This window comes from Protopterus annectens, chromosome 14.part0 (genome assembly GCF_019279795.1).
Source record: "Protopterus annectens isolate FY-2018-M chromosome 14.part0, PAN1.0, whole genome shotgun sequence".
NCBI lineage: Eukaryota > Metazoa > Chordata > Ceratodontiformes > Protopteridae > Protopterus > Protopterus annectens.
The window spans coordinates 1,007,550,290-1,007,571,084 of NC_056748.1; the positions used below are offsets into that span (position 1 = coordinate 1,007,550,290).

Consider the following 20,795-nt stretch of genomic DNA (forward strand, 5'->3'; position numbering starts at 1 on the left):
CATAGCTATAGAATGCTTTGTGGTTGTCCTTAAAATTAGTGGCGATTTTGTTTTCGTAGCTAGCTTTGGAGGATCTTATAAGGGATCTCAGCTTCTTACTGAGGCTGACCAGGGAGCTCATCCAGTCATGGGATTTGACTCTCTTTTGCAACAGTTTCTTCCTTCTGTTGTACAGTTTGTTTATGGCAGGGGACCACCAGATTGGCTTCTTTTTTTTGGAGGATAGCGTCTTGGTTCTGTTTGGGATAGCACGATCCAAGCACTCATGTAAGTGCTTATAGAGTGCATTTGTGTAGTATTCAGCAGTTGTAACTGTATTGTCCATCTGCATGGGTGTCATGAAGTTCACCACTTTTGTCTTAAGAAGCATGAAGTTGGCTTTGGAGAAATTTTTTACTGTGGTTTCCTTAATGGGGGGTGGGGGTGGGATGTGGATATCAAGGGTGATTAGCTTATGGTTGATCGACCAATGAGGAGTTGACTTCAGGTGTGGAACACCGGTCACTCATGTTGGTAATGACTAGGTCTAGGATATTGTTGCCCCTGGTGGGGGTGTGGATAAGTTGATCCAGGGCATTGGAGTTTATGAATTCCAGAAAGCATTGAGCTAAGGAGTTGGTACAAGAGTAGGGTTTCCCAGTTAAAGGTGGGGTAGTTGAAGTCGCCCATTATTAGGGTGTTTGGTTGAACTCTAATATTTTCCAGTACATCAAGAAAAGAGGAGTGGGAATCCTGTGGCATGGTGGGGGATCTGTAGCAAGCTACAATTTGGATGCAGTTTTGCCCAGAGTTAGTTGCACTTGGATAACCTCGGATGCATTATGCTGAGCAACTAGCCTGGAGGTGTGGATATCCTTAATGAATATGGACACACCTCCACCTTAAGGAGTGCCTCGAGTGAGTGCATTTTGAGATTTAGACTTCTAGCATTGAGTAGCATTACCCTCAGTTTCTGCTTGCCTGTTCCTGTTACAGTGGTGAATTTTTATTTGAACCTTGCCTAAAAAAGGCACTATAGGGGCAGCAAGAGCCTTAGCCAGTATCCGGAATCCTAAGGGCGACAGGTGCAGGCCATCTGTGGTGAAGCATCATGGTCTGTCGACCATGTCATCCCAAGCAGACAGATACTGGATTCCCTTAGAATGACACCAGAAGCTTAGCCAGTTGTTGAAGTCAATCATTTTGTCCTTGTACTGTGGTATCATTTGGGCCAATGGCAGAATGCTACTCAGGGCTAGGGTCATACCTGCCTGGGCTACAAGATCAGAGAGCTCTTCCATGTTTCTCTTCATGTAGTCCAGGGAGGTACATCTCAGGTCATTCACACCAACATGGACAATGACAGAGTCATATTTGTACTTGATGTGGAGTGACCTGAGTGCGTGGGTTATGTGGCGGATCCTGGCACCCGACAGGCAACTGACAGTAACCTTCTCCTTGTTTAGCCTGGTGAGTAGGACATCAGTGTGCTTGACTGTAGAGTCACCTATGACTAGTGTGTTGGGTACGTTGTTTTGCCTTATTGGCTGTGGTTGAGTGGCACACTAAGTCTGTGGGCTATGCGTCATTTGGGTTGTGTTGAGGGATGGAGGTTGCTTGTGTTTCTGCTATGGAGGTCTCTGTTGCTTAGACAGATTATTATTGAGAGCCTCCGCAAATGTTTTTGTGTTACTATGTGTGGATTGTGTTGGTGTAGATTTAGTGAGACTATGTGAAGATGTGGTGTGGTGCAAATGTTTACCTTCTCCTCATGACTGTCAAGTTCAGTCTTGGTTGGAGAGAGCTTAACCTCCAGTTTGGCTAGATAAGTGCATCTCTCACAGGTTGTAGTGTTGGGTGGTAGGAGGAGAGGGTTGTCTGTGTACATGCGGCAATTTCTGCATTGCCCCAAGATGCCCAGATTCATCAGATAGACAGGAGAGAACACTGGGAGCTGACCCTTGGACATGCCTGAATAAAAGACTATTTTCTTCTAGATAAGTGAGGAAAGTGAGTACAAGAACTGTTTTCTCTAAGCAAGTGAGAAAAATAAGTACAAAAACTGTTTTCCTCTAGGTAATAAGGAAGATTGAGTGCTATAGTAATTAGTAGCTTATTTAGTGCTTACAAGTTCTGAACAAGTGCTGAGCATGAATAAGAAATTTAAGTGCTAAAACTAAGAATCCATATCTGCACTAGATGAGTTACAGGACAGAAACAAGTGCAAATGTAGGCTTTCAAATCAGAAAGTTGAGAGAGATGGATGTGATTGCCCAAACGGCCAATAACTACAATTTCTGGGTCAGAACCACTCCTTATGTGGTAGACAGGTTACCTAGTGCTTACCACTCCCACTGCTAAGCTAGAAGGCTTCCCTCCAACACAGAAAGGCTTGGGGTGCTCAGAAGCTTACATACAGTCCTGGATACAGCAAATCTGTATCTGGAACACTAGTTACAGGAAAGGTAGGAAATCGGCTTACAGTCTTTTTTTATATACAGAAAAGTAGCAAAAACAGTAGTAAAAACAATTCACATGCAGTGCAAGCTAGCACACTTGAGTATGTAGCAATATTAGACCAAACAGTTTAAAAATGCAATTAAATTAAAAAGGACTAAAAGCAAGTGCAGAAAGAGTTTATTAGGTAGAATGTGGTAAAGAGATAGGACTGGGGGAGTGTCCCAGATCAAATCTATAGTGGGGCGGGCAACTGTAAAGGCCACCAAATTTAAACTATAAACCAAAAATAGGGAGGGTAGGTGGGACAAAACAGTTTCAACAGAGATCTAAGCAACAACTAACAGTACAAACTCCAAAACCAAAAATATACTCAGCTCTGTATATTTGCAGATCAGTCTCAGAACAGGGAGACAACAGTTTCAACAGAGATCTAAACAACAATTAACAAACTCTATAACCAAAAAAAATATACTCAGCTCTGTATATTTGCAGATAGTCTGGAAGGCAGTCTCTCAGAACACAGGTTCCAGCAATTATTGTTGTGATTTATTTTCTTTGCACTTTGTTTTATCTATATTCTGCTTTAAATTGCATATTTAAACTAAGAAAGAGACCACAGCTGCCTCTCTTGTGAGTCACACACAAGTCAGAACAGGTGACTCCCTCTTTTCAGCACTCTTGATAAGCTAATTCGTTCTTTTCACTAAATACTGCTTGATTTCCTGCTGTCTAACCCAGCTCCAGAATATCTGTCTAAATACTTCAACCATAAACCGTCAGGGTCTACTTATTAGTTTCCCCTCAAATGTCTGGCAGTGCCCTGTATAGATGCAGACTCCTTGAGTTGACATTTTGTTTTCTAAGATCACCCATTAGAGACCCTACACTACCATGGGACCTCATATTAATACTGCATATTCTAACAGAACCCTCAGTTTAACTTGTTTCTTCTTCCTCATGGGTTCATAGGTAAGTACTAGGCTAGCTGCCCTTCTAGGCCATTTTATGCCTAGCCAACGTCCCTTTTGTGCTCAAAATAACCTATCCCATTTGGTTATAGATTGACCTTACCCATTCCTTGATCAATAATTATATACTACCTCTAATGAGAATAACTAGGATCATACCATAGATAATTTGAGGGGACCCATGCATGGGTTAAAGCATTTAGGGGCTGCAGATTTGTAGTACAAGGAGCAGTCCTGGGGTACATTTCTTGTTTTTCACCCATATATCTAAATTGCTGTTGAAAATGGACAAGGATAAACTTTGTTTTATACGGATGGGGAGTCTGTTCCACAGCAGCAGTAGCCTCTCTGAAATATACCTGTCCCTCCAAACTGTTCTGTTGCTATTGCAGAAGAGGTTTAGATCCCTAAACCAATTATTACTGATGCCATTCAACTTGCTCATGTGCAGTATATCCATCAGTAATGGATCAGAGGATTATTTGTATACCAGACACAGGTCATCTCTTATGAGTCTGTAGGATACCGAATGTTATGAGTGGGCTTTGAGTCTGTCCATGTAGGACATGTTGTTTAGGCCTTGTATCCTTTTAGTAAGGTATCTCTTTGGACATTCCAGTTGTTGCATGCATCTGGACAGATACATATCAAAGGGAGGTATTGTATATACTTAAAAGTTTTTTTAGTGACTGATCTTCTGAGAGCTGAAATCCTTCTTGAATTACCTCTCCTGGAAGACTTTATTTTTGATTGCAATCATCTACAGAAAGGATTTTTGAACTGTATGCTTTATCTTACAAGTAACCATACATGAGCTTTCATAAAAATGGTGTTTCTCTTAAACCTAACCCTTCCCTTCCCCCAAGGTAACCTCAGAGACAGCCTTGGCCCAATCAATTAATTTACCCATTTCCTTCCCAGTCATACTAACAGAGGAAGGCACCAACTTCACACCCTTGCTGTATATCATCAATTAAGGTTCTATCTTCACAGAACAAAATTCATAAGCAAACAATGCCAATGCTTCATATCCTTTTCTAACACCAGACTAGAAGCCAAAGTTTCCAAAGTCACCTTATCTAGATGACTTTCAGATTTTATCACCTCAGTTTACTCTTCCAAAGGCATGACATTGCCATCTAAACTCAAAGCTGATTTTATGAAGGTCAACTTTAACTCTGTGGCTTATTTCAGGCACTCCACCATAGAGAGTGCTGCTTTGGCACAGTGCACACCTTCAATGCCTATCTCTGCAATTATTACTGAACCTTCCATGTCGGCTCTGAGTGCCGCTTCGGCACCAAGCCCTTTTACGGTCCTGATAACTACAATTTTAACTCCACTGCTTCCGGTCTCCAAACTTGAATACATCGGTGCCAGTAGATTCCACACCACAGACCCGATACTCTCCATCTACAGGCCCATTTCTAGGGCAGGTGTACAGTCCATTCCTAGAACGACCTGACTCCCCGTCAGGAGTATCCACTAGATCCACCAGGAGCCTTTCCAAGCTTGATGTGGTGAGTCTTGTGGAACAGCTGTTGACAGCCAGGGGATACCCACTCCTTCTAAGACCCATTCTCCTGCAGGACTTTGGGTTGGCTTCTCCACGGACTCCATCCTAATCTCCTTTGACCATACCGGTTCCAAAGTCTTCTGCTCCCACGTCCTTTTCGAAACCCCCCCACCGTCTCGGTGCCTGTAGTGAACCTATAAACCAAAAAATAAGCACCCTGGTAGTCAGTCTCCAGTCCATTTTACTGGGGCTCTAGGACTGTCCCTTTGGCCATCAGTCCCCATTGAACTGGGCCTTCCTCAACTCCGTGATTAGGCTGCAGATTCTTTGGCTCATGATACAGTTCCAAGTGTGGCAACGGTTCTGTTCTTGGTGCCAGGAGTTCTCTCTACACTGATCCTGCTTGAGGCTGCATCCTCGGAAGCGGGTTCGACGGAGCGGGGTGTGACTCTGGTTCCAAGGTTGTTGTTCTCTGTTCCAGGTTCCCATCCCTCTTCGGGCGGACCTGCTTTCTGAGCTATGGAGAGGGCACTTGCTTCTGGTAGCATTCCGCCGACATCAGAACTCCAGACCTCTGTTCCCCCTGAGCTACAGCTGTCACAAGCCACCTCCCCAGCACACCAGGCAGGAAAGTAGCAGGACCCTCCCCTTGTTGCAGGGTGCCCCTCTTCCAAGTCCTCCTCAGAAGCCCTCACTGAGGAGCCCCCATGGAAGAGATTGTGCAAGAGGAAGCACGTAGACTCCCCTGAAGAGTCTCTAACAGAGGAGACAGATTTTGATGACAGTGAAGAGTCCCCAAGGTCACCCCTGATGATATCTCCTTTAGAGACATCCTTGAAATGTTGAAACAGGGGGATGATTGGAAGCCCACTACCCCTTCTTCCGAGAAGTCCGTGTTTCTGCAGGCTTTCTGTGCCTGGCCATCTACCTCTTGGGTGACCCCCACCTGCAGACAAGTTGGTACAGCGAGCCAGGAAGAACCCTGATTCTGTTGAGTCGATCCCTTGGAGACCTGACAAGATACTTTCTCCCACTGAGGGAAACCCACATTGGTCCAGAGGTTTACCAGTCGATTCTATGGTGGTGGTGGCAGCCACGAAAAAGGATCTCGCCGAAGAGAGTTATACTGTTCACCCACCCCAACAGAGAGTCCTAGGCCATGGACAGACTAGGGAAGTGAGTTTTTGCTTCAGCGACCTTTGCCATACGGTCTCTGAATTACTTGGCACATTTTAGGAAACTCCAAAGAGACTTGGTTTCCGAACTCTCTGGAACACTCACAGGACAGGTGTCTGACAAGATGAGGGATAAAGTTGCCTCGCAGCTCACAACTCTGGAATTGATCTCCAATTTATCCATGAGATTGCTCTCACATGCAACCAAAGGGGCAACTAGAGTGGTGGGTTCAGGCATAGTTATGAGACGCCATGCCTGGATGCACCTCTCTGACTTCATGGACCTTTCAAGTCTTCCTTCCTGAATGCTCCAATCAAAGTATCTTCCCTTTTTGGCCCCAAAGTGAAGGGCACTCCAGCCAGGTGTGAGCAGGATAGTAAGACCCTGTCTGCCATAGGTCTATGTTTTTCCAATCCTCAATGTTCCTTTTCCAGGAACCAGAGGAGAGGCAAAATGTGGCACAAAAAAATCTTGGGGCCCTTTCTGTGCCACACGTGGCGATGATACCCCAGGGCAGAGGGGGTAGCAATTCTGGAAGACACCCCTACTGAGGCAGAGGGGGTCCACGTAATCAGGGACCCAGGGATTCTTTCTCTGGGCAGCCTTATCAGCGCTCCTGAAAAGCGGACTGATTGCTTTCCTCTGGAAGCAGTCATGGGACGCTTCTCTCTGCACCAAGCTGCCTGGCATTCAATAACCTCTGATCGTTGGGTGCAGAGGATCATAACCAGAGGCTACACCATTTCCCTCATCACTTATCCAAAACTTCTAACAAAATTTCCCGACGTTCCACCCAGTCAAAGGGAAGAAGCAGCTGCAGAAATAAACAAGCTGTATCAAAAAGAGTTATCCAATTAGTCCCACCAGACCAATGCAAATCCAGATTTTACTCAAGATTCTTTTTAGTGCCAAAAAAGACAGGGGACTGGAGACCCATTCTGGATCTCAGCAATTTGAACAAGTCTTGCCTAAACGAAATTCCAGATGGTCACAATTTAATCCATTCTCCCTTTTCTAAGGGAAGGTGATTGGATGTGCTCGATAGATCTCCGGGACGTGTATTACCACATCAAAATGGACAAACACCTCAGGAGTCTACTTCACTTCCAGCTAGGAGTCAATCACTACCAGTTTCGTATCCTGCCGTTCGGACTCTCTACAGCCCCCAAAGTGTTCACAAAATGCATGGCAGTGGTTACAGCTCATTTGAGACTGTAAGGATTTTGGGTGTTTCCGTATTTGGACGATTGGCTCCTTACTGCCCCCACCAAGCATCTTCTGGTAACAGCCCTGCAGTACACTCTTTCCCTGATGAGACTTTTGGGGTTAACGATAAACTGAGAGAAATCCAACCTTGCTCCAGTTCAGAACATAGAATTCATTGGAGCAGTCTTCGACACCTGTACTTGTCTGGTGTCGCTCCCAGCTCACAGACTTCAGAGACTGAAGCTCCAGTTCCAGGTGATGCTCTGTCAAAACAAAGCCTCAGCGAGAGAGGTTCTTCAGGTTTTAGGATCCATGGCAGCTTCCATACCAATAGTGCCTCTTGCGATACTCCATATGCGGATACTTCAATGGCTTCTACTATCTCAGTGGTTTCCGAATTACCACCCTCTATGCTTTCAAATTCAGATGACAGATTCTTGCAAGCAGGGCCTTCTTTGGTGGATGAGGCCAGACATAGAACTTTGGAGCCGTCCATTCCAGCCCCCCCCCAACCCAAAGCCATTGTGACCATGTATGTTTCCCTGATAGGGTGGGGGGGCCACTTCCCGGGAAAGACAGTCCACGGAGCATGGTCCACATTGGAGGCCAACATGCATATCAACATTCTAGAACTGTGACCGGTGCTGTTAGCGTTGCAAGCATTCCGACCTGTTCTCCCTTCTGAAATGATTGCAAGTCAGACAACTTGTCAGTATTCTGGTATATCAACAAGCAAGGAGGAACCAGCTCCTATCCCCTGTATCGAGAGACCATGAGAATTTGGCAGTGGGCAATAGCTTCCAACTGCTTTCTGATAGCAACGCATATCCCAGGGATTTCCAACGTGATTGCAGACAAGTTGAGCAGACATATACTCCTGCCTCATGAGTGGTCCCTCAATCCTGATGTAACGGCAGAAATTTTCAGCCGTTGGGGCCAGCCATGCCTTGACCTGTCTGTCTCCCCATCAAACAAAGTGCAGCAGCTATTTTGCCCTATTCCTCCCAAAGGGGGAGTCCCTGAGGGATGCTCTGATCCACGATTGGCCCGCAGGACTGCTCTATGCCTATCCCCCTATTCCTCTGATACCCCAATTCATAAAGAAAGCTTTTCAGTTGAAGTCCTAAGTGATCCTCATATCCCCCTTTTGGCCTCGACAAGTTTGGTTCCCCTTCCTTCGGCCACATCTGTTATGTCAACCGTGGATTCTGGAACCTCTTCGAGACCTGATATCTCACCCCCAAGGGTTGAGTCACCCGAACCTATCCAGTCTCAAGCTGACAGCTTGGTTTCTACACTTCTGCTAATTGCCAGGCAGGATGACCTTACCTCACCTGTTCGTGACATTATTCTGGCATCTCATACATCATCCACCAGAAGACTATATCTAGACAAATGGAAGAGGTTCTCTATTTGGTCTAAGGAAAAGATGCTATATCTGTACTCAGCTCCAGTCACATCTGTCTTACAATACCTATCTAAATTCTTCGAAGATGGACCCGCAGCTTGTACCATACGAGTACATCTAGTGGCCATCTCTAACTATCATAATGGTTTGGATGATTCTCCTCTCATCTTGCTTTAGTTATGCAAAACTTTTCTTAAAGGGGTCTCTCACATTAGGCCTCCAATCAGACAACCTATAGAGCCATGGAACCTCATGTTAGTTCTCCAGTCATTCAGTAACTGAAAAAATGCCAGCACAAAACTCAGTATATATCAGCAACAAAACTACAGCAACACTAAGGTAAAACTTAAGTGTTTTAATACATATCGAACAATTCAATAATCCAGACCGGTTTCAGCCTAACATGGCTTTCCTCAGTGGAACAAGAAAAGTACAAACAGGAAAGGATGCACAAATGCAGGTTTAAATAAGGTCCATAGACCAATGATGTGCTTCCAAAGGATTTTAGGCATGCCCATAATACTGCCTGAAAGAAAAACTGGAAGGAAAAATGCAAACTAGAAAATAAAAAAATAACAAGTAAAAAATAGATGATCCAAATAGCAAATATGGTAATAAAACATAAATATGATAATACATTCAATATTGGATATATTAATTGGTTATAAATGATCATTTAAACCAGGAGAAAATAGTGGCCCTAGCTTGATAATCCAGTATTTCTCTTTTTGGTTGAGAATGGAATGCCATCCCTGTTTGTTGGATCTGTCACCCAAAATTTTATCTACAATACAAAATTGAAATCTAGCGGTATGATGTTGTGTGTGGTGCCTGAACAGAATGTTGGTTTCTCTTTTGGTTCGAATGTCACTACGATGTTCCAACATGTGTAATCTCAACGCCCGTGATGTCTGACCCACATAAAATGAACCACATGTGCAAGTTATACCACCCAATCACTATTACAGTTGCCAAAAAATTTCATGTTGAAAATCCTGTCAGTGTTTTTACTGGAAAATTGTTTGGATATGAATATAAATGGACATGATGAACAATTGCCGCATTGATAAGTGCCCCAAAGTTTGTCACCAGTCATCGTAAGTTGTTGCTATATAATGCCACCTGAACCTATCCTCTTATAATGTGAAAAAAATGAACTTAGTGTTCTCCCTCTACGGTAACCATATTGACAAGTGTTACCAACTAAGGAGGCAATATCCTCATTGGCAGTGAGGATGTTCCAATGTTTCATCATGGTATTTCTAATCAAATTGATGTTACGCCCATAGGTAGTAATAAACTGTAATCCTCCATCCTGTGCATCCCTATTTTTGTCACAATATTTGAGAAGAGAAGTTCTGGTGGAATTGGTTGCAAAGTGACGTGCTAACTGAATGTCAGGCTCCTTGTATCCCCTGGTTCTAAATCTGTTGGTTAGATCTTGTTGTGATTCTTCAAAGTCATTTTTTGCAGAACAAATCCTGCATATCCTGAGGAACTGGGATTTGGGTATATTCCGGATGATGTGGCTAGGGTGCATACTAGTTGCATGTAATAAAGTATTGTATAGCGGGTATTTATGAAATGTTTTGCTTTGTAAAGTACCATCTGGGTTCCTGATGACTGTTACATCCAAAATGTTGATTTCATTTTGGTGATAAGTTGAAGTAAATTCAATACCCCATTTGTTATGGTTGAGGTATGACACAAATTCAGCCAAATATTTTTCATCGGAACGCCAAACTAACCAACAATCATCAAGATAACATCACCAAATATCCAGCTCCTCAAGATAGATGTTATGTGTTTGATCATAAATGAGTTGCTCCTCAATGTAGCCCATGAATAAGTCCGCATATATAGGAGCAGAAGAGGCTCCCATAGCGGTACCCTTCAACTGCCAATAGCATTCACCTTGAAAATAGAAAACATTTTTATTCAAAACATGTTCCACCATACAAATCAAAAGCGTATTGAAACCAACTGGATATAATTTGGCTCTATCTAACCAAAACTTGAGGGCCTCAAGTCCAGCCCAATGTAGTATATTGGTGTATAAAGCCTTGACATCTAATGTACAAAGTAACCACTCAGGTTCAAATTGGTTATCATCTATAATGGATAAGAATTGGCTGGTGTCTTGTATCCTTGCTCGAATCAAATTTAGTAGTGGTTTCAAGTATGAAGTCAAAAACTCAGACAGGGGTTCCGTCAGTGACCCCATACCAGACACTATGGGTCTACCAGGTGGTTTGTTCAGGCACTTGTGTATCTTAGGTAGTAAATAAAGAATCTGTTGTTGTGGGTCCCGTACCATTAATTGTGATTTAACTGTGTCTGATATAATGCCCTCTGAAACTGCTAACTCAAGAAAATTGTCAATTTCTCTTTTAAAGTTCGGGGTGGGGTCAATAGGCATTTTCATGTAGTGGGATGGGTTGGCTAATTGTCCATTTCCCTCCCCCAGATAATAATCTGTATCCATGATGACTATTGCCCCACCCTTGTCAGCCTGAATAATAACAATATTTTTGTTGTCCCTGAGCTGTTGTAAAGACTGTAGTTCAGGGGTAGAGAGATTATGTTTCAGAGGTGAAAAGTGATCTAGTTTAAAATGCATGTCCTTGAGTACAGCTTGCTGAAAGATAGCCACATTCCGATTCATAGGTGGAACAAAATTGGATTTATGGAATTTGAGTTCTGTGGATCTTTGAGAATCAGACCTGGGTCCAAAAAACAATTTAAGGTTGATTCTACGACAAAACTCGTTAACATCTTTGACAATATGAAATTCATCCACAAAAAACCTTGGAACAAAGTTTAAACCTTTATTTAACACTTTCTTTTGATCTTCTGTCAAGACAATTTTGGAAATATTCAAAATATTGTCATCTATCGTGTCATGAATGTTTGGATAAGTGCTTTGATTGTATCTATCTTGATGTTTCCTATGCTTTCTCCCACCCCTCCTCCTAGTGAGTTTAAAGAATGTGTTTGGCTTTTAGTCTTTGTGGGAGTCGGAGACTCACCAGTACAAATACCTTCCGTATCAGTTTTCGAAGAATCATCTCCTGAGGTGCTACTATATGTCTGAGACCCCTTGAGTATAGATCTGGGCCTTTTTTGGGGGTTGGTATATCTACCAGACCTCTGGCCAGTTTGCATGAATCTAACATTTTTGGTGGCCTCAAAGGGTCGGCCCCTCTGATAGTCAGTAATATCTCTGTTGAATTTTTTTATCTTTTTTTCTTTAGTCTGTTTTTCAAACAAAAGCAATTCCTTTGACAGTTTATTAAGGCATATGGGAAATTGTGGGTGACCATCATACATTTTAGCTTGTCTACACAGATCACCAACTTCTTTAATATTAATTTCAATAGTCCATTCATAATACGAACTTAAAATCTGAACGAAATTCATAGATGCCTGTTGTTGTGCCAAATGCCATTTTTGCTAAGGATGTCATCTATCTTGCTCACCAAAGGTTGAATTTTGATTCTTAAGCCCCTAGGCGTAATTTGATTGTTCATATAGGCTTTGAAAAGCCTCAAATGCCAAATGTTAGATCTCAAATTCTTCATACCTTTGCTGAGTTTATAAAAAGCATCATTACAGCCGTCAACTGGATCCATGGGTTGAGGAAGACCATCTCCTTCGGGTATACCAAAAACCCCGATATCATTTTTGTCGGCACAAAGGCCCTGAAGTATTTGTTCAAGATCCATGACAATAAGCTGATCTATATGAAATCTATTCAGATCTCCAGATATAATAAAGGCTGATATACAATAATATGCCAGTAAACTGTCAAATGGTAGTAAGCCTAAAGTTAAACAAAAATGTGTAACCAAAATTATTCCAATTATCAGGGGGGCAATCCCAGTGCCACCAAAAAATTATAGGTGAGATGATGTACATGTACCTATACACTTGTTCACCACCACAATCCTGCCCCCATACATATGCTAGTGCCAGTGTCTAAACACACCAACACATATATGAGTGCATACGTAACTGCTGTTGTTATATCTGTATTTGAGACTAGTATATTTTTAAGGCCAAAATAAAATGTTTTTAGTCTGTATATGTATAGCTAATGTGTGAACCTGAGGAATAATATCAAGCACCCAAATACGCCAGTTGGAATGTTCTTTGAATAAGCCAAACAAGACCCATGTATAGGAAGAAAAAAGGGGGAGGGGGGCGGGAGAAGAAAGGAACCCTTCTTGAACCTAAGCCAAAAGCATGAACTCAGTAAAGTTCTGTTTGTATTAATGTAATTATTCGGTAACAAAAATAGTGTTGGCAACCAATAAACAAAGCCCTCTGAAAATGCAAGAAGGGGCAGTTGACACACACAAATACTTGTATCAGTTAGTCAATATTCAGGGAATGACATATGATGATCAAAAAAGTATATATATGTGACCATTAAGTAACTTCAATTCCCTATGATGTGAACACCTGTAAAGCATCTATTGTAACCTAAATCAAATAAATGGATATGAGCCTACCTAATTATTAATATTAAAGAGTATTAAAGAAAAAAAGCATATCCTGAGGTCGATAGATTAAATTTTACTAGGCCAGATATATGGGCCATGTTGGCCTAACTCAGTTATGCCTGTACAATCTAACAAAAATTATGTTGTCCTAACAGTGTGGTGTAATGCAAACAGAAAGAATGAATTAGAGATCTAGTCCCAACCCCTATTTCTAAATATTGATGAAGTATACAATAGAAGACCAAACATACCTAAAAATAGGTAGTGTAAAAATAAGCCAAATAAAAGCTACAAAGCTATTAACACTTATCAAAAAATGTTAATGTAGCAAAAAACAATAGTATCAGTAGTAGTTAGAAAAAACAAACCTAAATACTATACAAAAAATATTCAAATGTGTACTACGATAAATTTCAAAAATTCAAAACCTTTATCCATTGCTTGAAATATGTTATATTCCGACTTGACAACTGCTTGGAGAATAACTCATGTTGCCAAAAAGCAAAATGAGAACAAATATAATACACCAGTCAGAATAACAAATGTAGTTCCATTTTTGGTAAACTGTTCAAGAATACCCCGATATGTATCAAGTATATAAATACAGTACCTGGTTAAAGAGGCGCAATATGAGTCTCAGTAAAAGGGCTTAACACCACGGTTCCCCCAAATCGAAAACCCGAACGCACAACACCAACCAGGAAGCCTTAGCACTAAATAATAATGTTGTTACAACAAATTTCAACTGATCTGGTCTGTAGCGATCCCAAATATGACCAAAATGATGGTTATAGCCAAAAAAAGGTGCAAAAATAAAGTACTTTGTTGCCTGGAGATCACGTAAATCTGTTCGTGAGTGGCGAATCTGAACCGGAACTGCAAGGTTGGTTTAAAAGTTATAGTGTCCAAAATAAGATATAAAAACGAAAATAACAACCATGTTATTTGAAGCCTATAAAACAACACAGAAGGGCACAATGTGGATAAAGTTACATGGGGCCAATCCCAACAAGGCAAGGCCAGTTCAAAAAGTTAGAAATCCAATTCAAATGGTAGAACCCAGGTAGGTTGAAAACCAAAAACCGGTAGATCCCAGGGCACTTCAACAACACATAGATGTGGACATGATCATCTCATATAATAGAACCAAAATGGATCCCTCTCAGTCCGGAAGGAGAAACTGGTAAATCCTTAGGCAAAATATGATGTATAATGTCCAACAGATGTGATGGATCCAAAAGCCAACAGTCGAGGTGTACAAATCCTTCCAGAAATGGAGGCCAAATAATCCCTGAAAGCTGATAGCATGACAATGAAGAGTGCTGTAACTGAGTAGGATCCACAGCAGGGTGGAAAAAACAAACTGGAAAAAGAGAAAAGCCCTGCAAGTAGGATCCAAGTGCAAGGCAAAACAAACTATGAGTAACTGAAAAAATGCCAGCACAAAACTCCGTATATATCAGCAACAAAACTACAGCAACACTAAGGTAAAGTGTTTTAATACATATCGAACAATTCAATAATCCAGACCGGTTTCAGCCTAAGATGGCATTCCCCAGTGGAACAAGAAAAGTACAAACAGGAAATGATGCACAAATGCAGGTTTAAATAAAGTCCATAGACCAATGATGTGCTTCCAAAGGATTTTAGGCATGCCCATAATACTGCCTGAAAGAAAAACTGGAAGGAAAAATACAAACTAGAAAATGAAAAATAACAAGTAAAAAATAGATGATCCAAATAGCAAATATGGTGATAAAACATAAGTCATTCACTCAACCCCCTTTTGAGCGTGCAGTGAAGTGTAACCTCAAATTCTTGTCATGGAAGTCTCTTTTCCTGGTAGCCATCATGTCAGCCAGACAAATTTCTGAGCTTCAGGCATTATGCACCAAAAGGCAAAGGCCCTATCTGATCTTCCACAAAGACAGAGTATCACTCCGGACAAACCCATCTTTCCTTCCCAAAGTTGTCTCGGACCTTTCCATCAAGAAGACCATTGATTTGCCAGTATTATTTCCTGAATTTTACTAATAAAGAGGAATGCTGTCTACATTCCTTGGATGTGCACAGACAACTGAGATTTTATTTATACAGGACCAAAGCAATATGTAAAACCTTCCAACTTTTCATTTCCTTCTCTGGGCCTAGAATTGGAAATTCTGTCTCCAAGGTCACTGTATCTAAATGGTTAAGGGACTGCATATGCTACATTTATTCACTTGCAAAAAAAACCCTGTGCCACAGAATGTTAAAGCCCATTCTACTAGATCTATGGCAATGTCTGTAGCCTTCCATTCCAGAGCTTCTATGGATGATATTGATGCAACAGCCACTTGGGATAACCCCTACACTTTTATCAATCATTACAAATTGGATGTGGTCTCCAGAGGGAGAGATGCCTTCAGCTCAATGGTGCTCAGGAACGTTCTTCCATGAGGGCCGCCCAAGGAACATAAGGTAGCTGGGGATTCTGTCCTATCAGTGATGAATGGAAAGAAGATTAACAACATTAGATAAAGAAGTTTATGTCTTCATAACGTTCCATCTGTTTTGTTAATCTCCTTTCAGCACTTCCCTCCCCCCAAAGGCTCCAAGGGATACTTTGGGCCAAGGTGGTGAGTTAGGGCATTTGCACAGAAATGGCCTCTGCTTTACTAGTACAACATGGGCAAACTCGATCTGAGGTGACAGGAAGAAGGGCACTATGGGTAGAAGCTTAGCTTGAGAGTTTTTGGCTGGCATGAGCTTGGTATTAGGCCAACTCAGTTCCAAGGGCTCGGACCCGAACCCATCAGTGATGAATGAAAGAAGATCAACAACACAGATGGAACTTTATGGTAAGATGTAACTTCTTTTTTTGTCTAATTCCTGAGTTCACTTTGTTTCATATATGTTAGAGTTTTTACCTTGACATTTGCTAATATAAATATATTTATAAAAGATTCTGATATGAAGAATTACTATCAGTCTTTAGGTTCTTTTCATGAAGATATTTCCTCTGTAAGCACTAATTGTTTGGAGGGAGATCTTTCATTTGACCAGTACTTGTCTGTTTCCTGCAGAGGTGTATTGATGCAAGAACCTTCTTAGCCATGACTCAGACCACTACTATAGCACAGGCTTATAATAGCTATGTATATTATGAAGTGTAAGCTTGTATACAGGCACAGCAAAGTGTGATCTAGTCACATAAGTAAATTAATTATATTTTCAAGTAACGTTGCTATATAACATTGCACTTAATACAATGTCAGTCATTACAAGTCCTGCAAAACTATTCATAATAATGAATAAATTAGAGTGAATTAAAAAATGAGTGGACTGCATAAGGGCAGTACAAGAACAATCTTGTCATCAATGAAAAGAAAGTCCAAAGTTACAGACTTACATGAAAAAGGAACTGTGGTGATCAACAGTATGTGCTGTATATGATGGTAATCTGAATAAGCAGGGCATTAGCTGTCTAGGATCATGTACTTTGCCACTGCCTGTAAAACATGTACCTTTGTCATTTTCAAACCAATGGTGAAGTTGTTTCCATAGAATAATTAATAGAATACATCCTAAATCTCATTAAGCAGCAAATTTCTTGCAGAAAGGGCAGTTTTTTGAAATTTGCTTTCAATAATTTTACCATGACTAATGTTTCTTAAAGTGCATGGAGTTGCTTTAAAGGCAACATTTTTGTTAGTGGGGTCAGTTTTCATAATGAAGGAGCTGAAGTGCTTTCTTCAAGGAAGGTAAAATGCCTTCCATTTAGAAACAATCCCTGTCTAAATGGTTGGCCTGTTATATTCTTCTTCTTTTTTTTTTTTAAATAAATATTCTGAACCTTTGTAATGCCCCACTCTGGTAGCAGCATCAGCAGCATATCTCAGAAATGTTTTTGCACAAGACATTTTAGTAGCTGCCACATAATATATACCACACTCTTTCACCAAACATTGGGAGTTAAGTACACAAGTCAGTGCAGTGACATAGAGCGGAAAAGTCCTGACTATGGCCCAGGTGTCGCAGGTTCGACATCAGCAACTTGTGGACTTGAGGACAGTTTATGATCTAGCCCCCCACTGCGCATCCTACCCACAGGGTTCTACTAGTTATACACAAGGGGTGGGTAAAATAACTGAAAACATTCCCAATCAGTACTATGACACTGCTCCGGGGTCCTCAGTCTCTTCAACAGCTCCAGTTATATGGATTGAGTATAGCCTAGGAGAGGCAAAGGTGGGTCCACTCCATGAGGAAACGAAGTGAGAGCAGCAGATAAGCCAAAAATTGAGATAAGAAAATAAACAAGTTAAGCATACAGTGTAGAGGTAGAACTGAATTTGCCATGATTGTGCTTCAGGTGTTTGGTAGCTGTCGTCTTCTTTATATGAAAGTACTGACTGGGAATCTAACCACTTGTTATGAATTACTGTTGCAGTTCCCAGGAGAAAATAATATAGCTGTGTAATTTTAGTTACCATCACAGCTGATCTTTGAGGAGTCACTGTAACAGTAAAATATGTTTCCTCCATTCCAGTGAAGAAGAATTGTTAATCATGTGTTTAATTTTTTTCCCAGTTACTTTTTTTATTTTTTCTTTTCTGTTCTGTTTAGTGGCATACCAGAACCACAGTTTCCTCTGGAGGCTAACTGTCTCAAAGAACAATTACTGATTTTATGTGATTATGTTGAACATTTGTTAAAGTTCCATGGAGCAGTGACATAATATTATTGTAACCTTTCAAAGGGAAACTAGATTGCTGTTAAAAACACTGATTAGGATGATGAGAGGGTAGGATAAACGCTGTATGCTATGAATTAGCAGTCTTTAAAGATGGACAGTTACAATAAATGCACGTATACACAGCTGTAACTTTTTTGTTCTATATATATTTCATAAATGTCTTAAAAGCTGGCAGTGTTTTACAAAGGGTTTATATTATCTTATCGAAAACTGAATTCAGCGAACTGCATGTACATCGGAAATGCAGTTCAGCAAATTCACTCTTGTGGGGGGCTGCACACACACACACACACACACACACACACACACACACACACCCCGCCAATTATATATACCAACTCCAAGATCGCACTACAGTAAGGAAAGGGCAAATTTTCCAGTCTTCACTGTACTGCGATCTCACTAATAACAGTTCACTGAACTGCATTTCCGATGTACATGCAGTTCGCTGGACTGAATTTTTGATAAGATAATATAGACCCTTTTACAAACTATATGCAGTTTTCTAGTATATGATAGGTGTGAGTTTACAAGTGATTACCACAAGTGTGATATTCTAACACCATAAATAGACCTCTATAATTATCAGTGTGCTACGAATCTTTTTTTGTCTTAAATGTTTTCTTCATCTTCTGATCTCATAATAGTGTACGCATCTAATATAGATTTCTGACACTAACAGATTTTCTTGCTGTATCATCAGCATATTAAGGCTAACTGTTGTATCCTACTGATTGTTGATGTCCAGCTATTACAATAAATATGTACTGCAGTAAAAAAATAAATAAATTAAAAGAGTAGTTTGGTCCACCTTGTTCTTGCTGCATGGTCAGAAAGGAATCCATGACCTACAGTAGCAGAGATTTAATTCAGGCATATGCTGTTAGAACATATTGTTGCCACAACTTCAGTTTTTTGTACATACATCTCAGTGAATTCATGCATGTCTTTTTCCCCAAGAAGTAATTTTGCTTTTATAGGCTTTACTTTTTAAATGCATCTTGCATTTGTCCTTTCACTGACAATTTAATATACAAACTATGAAGAGATTCTTCCTAGTAGGAATAGCTGACACAAATGTTTTTCAATTTATATTTTTCCACCAAATTATTATTGTTTTCCAGAGATAAAGACATGCTCATGGAATGGAGAAGGAAAACAAAGCTGGCACAAGAGAAGAATGAAATAGAACATAAATTCCAGGGTTTGGAGTTAGCAGGAAGAGACCAGGTATATACACTGCCTGCAAATCATTTGAAGTATGATTTTATAAGTATTTTTTTCTGTTATTCAGTGGAGCAGTAACATCTTTAATGTTACAATACAGGCTTTGTGAATGTATTCTTTATTATTTTACTGACATCACAAGAATGCTGATGGAGCTTTTCAGCCTTAAAAATATAGTAGTCTAGTTAAATATATAACTGCAGTACCACTGTTTAACTAAGTATTTGTAGCAGATCACACATAGACTGATATTGTTAATCTGCTGATGGTACAGCAAGAAAATCTTTTTTAGTCAAGCATGATTCCTGCAACTGTAAAGCACCGTGGATGTTACCTAGTGATATCAAACAGACATTGACCTGTTTGTGTCTCCAGAAGAACACACCATAATTCTTTGAGACAATAGCTGCCACGGGCTGATATATGTCAAGTTTTAGCTAGAAGACCCCTTATATAAATCAAATGCTGCCTCTCCTTGTCTTCATTTTTTCTCATCACTTTGAAAACCTTAGATGCTAAACTGCATTTCTATACCTGCTTTTTATGTTGCAGATTTATAAGGAATTATATTGGTATTTATTTAATCAACACTGTGGAATGACATACTTCTGCCTTCCTAAATGCTCACTCTTCTAACTCAATGTTTTGTATGAATCAGTAAAAGTGTGGGAATAAAGTAAATGCAGATGAAAATATGTAAGCGTTTACTTTGAAATATGCATTTTTAATCCTAACTCATGCATGTAATGCTTTTAGTAGCATTAAGTTTTACAACATATTATGCTACTAAAAGCATTACTTGCTTTTAGTAGCATAATTTGTTTCCAGTGTAGTTCTGGGAAAATCCATGAATTTGTTTTCATGAGAATGAATTAAATATTTTTTTTTTTGAGCTTGATGCTGTCTTCCCAGCAAAGTCTAGAAATATGTGTGTCTGTGTTGCTTGCAAAGACAATCACTTTCAATATAGCTTTTGCTGAAGGTAACATACCACACTATTGATTGTGAGGATTATTTCACGTCATGTCATACATATGAAGCTAACTGAGAACCTTTGAGTATGTGAACATGCATTCATGCTTCCAGGAAATGCTGCCTGGAAGAGTAGCACCTAGTACACACCTGTCAGTCAGGTGTCATTTAAAATACATGTTTTTTAATTAATATTTTTTGTGTGAGAAACCTGAAGTCAGTAGTCATTCAGAATGTATTTTCTTTTTAACTCCGGTAACTATAAATTTTCATGTGCTATGCTTACCGTGATAAGAAGCTGTTCTGTATGCATAAATATTAAGTAGTCACCAATCCTAAGGTATTTCATAGCTGCTAATATATTTTTTGTCAGTGTACTCTCTCTGTACAGACTTTTCTACACTTGCTAACACCCTTTTCTCCTCCATCCATACACCAATGCTATCCTGTAGTCTGTCTCCAGTTATTCTTGTTGAAGAATATAAGTCCTGTTAACAGGCCGTGGTGGGACATGAGTACCACAATGGTCTGGGGTCCCGGACTGTTTTTACAGGTTTTGTTTTTGTGACCATGACCATGTACCCAAACAGTTTATCAGTTAATTACACTCCCATGCATGCTGACCTAATTAGCACCACAA

At 40.4% G+C, this 20,795-nt stretch overlaps 1 protein-coding gene across 2 annotated transcripts in view; it reads left to right on the forward strand.

The window, feature by feature from the left end:
* Positions 1–20,795, forward strand: part of LRRC27 (leucine rich repeat containing 27) — a 1,872,580-nt gene that overhangs the window by 877,265 nt on the left and 974,520 nt on the right. For both annotated transcript variants that reach the window (XM_044056815.1, XM_044056816.1), the window contains exon 8: positions 19,081–19,186. In XM_044056815.1, coding sequence (XP_043912750.1) covers positions 19,081–19,186 — 106 coding nt within the window. The remainder of the gene's footprint in view (positions 1–19,080; positions 19,187–20,795) is intronic.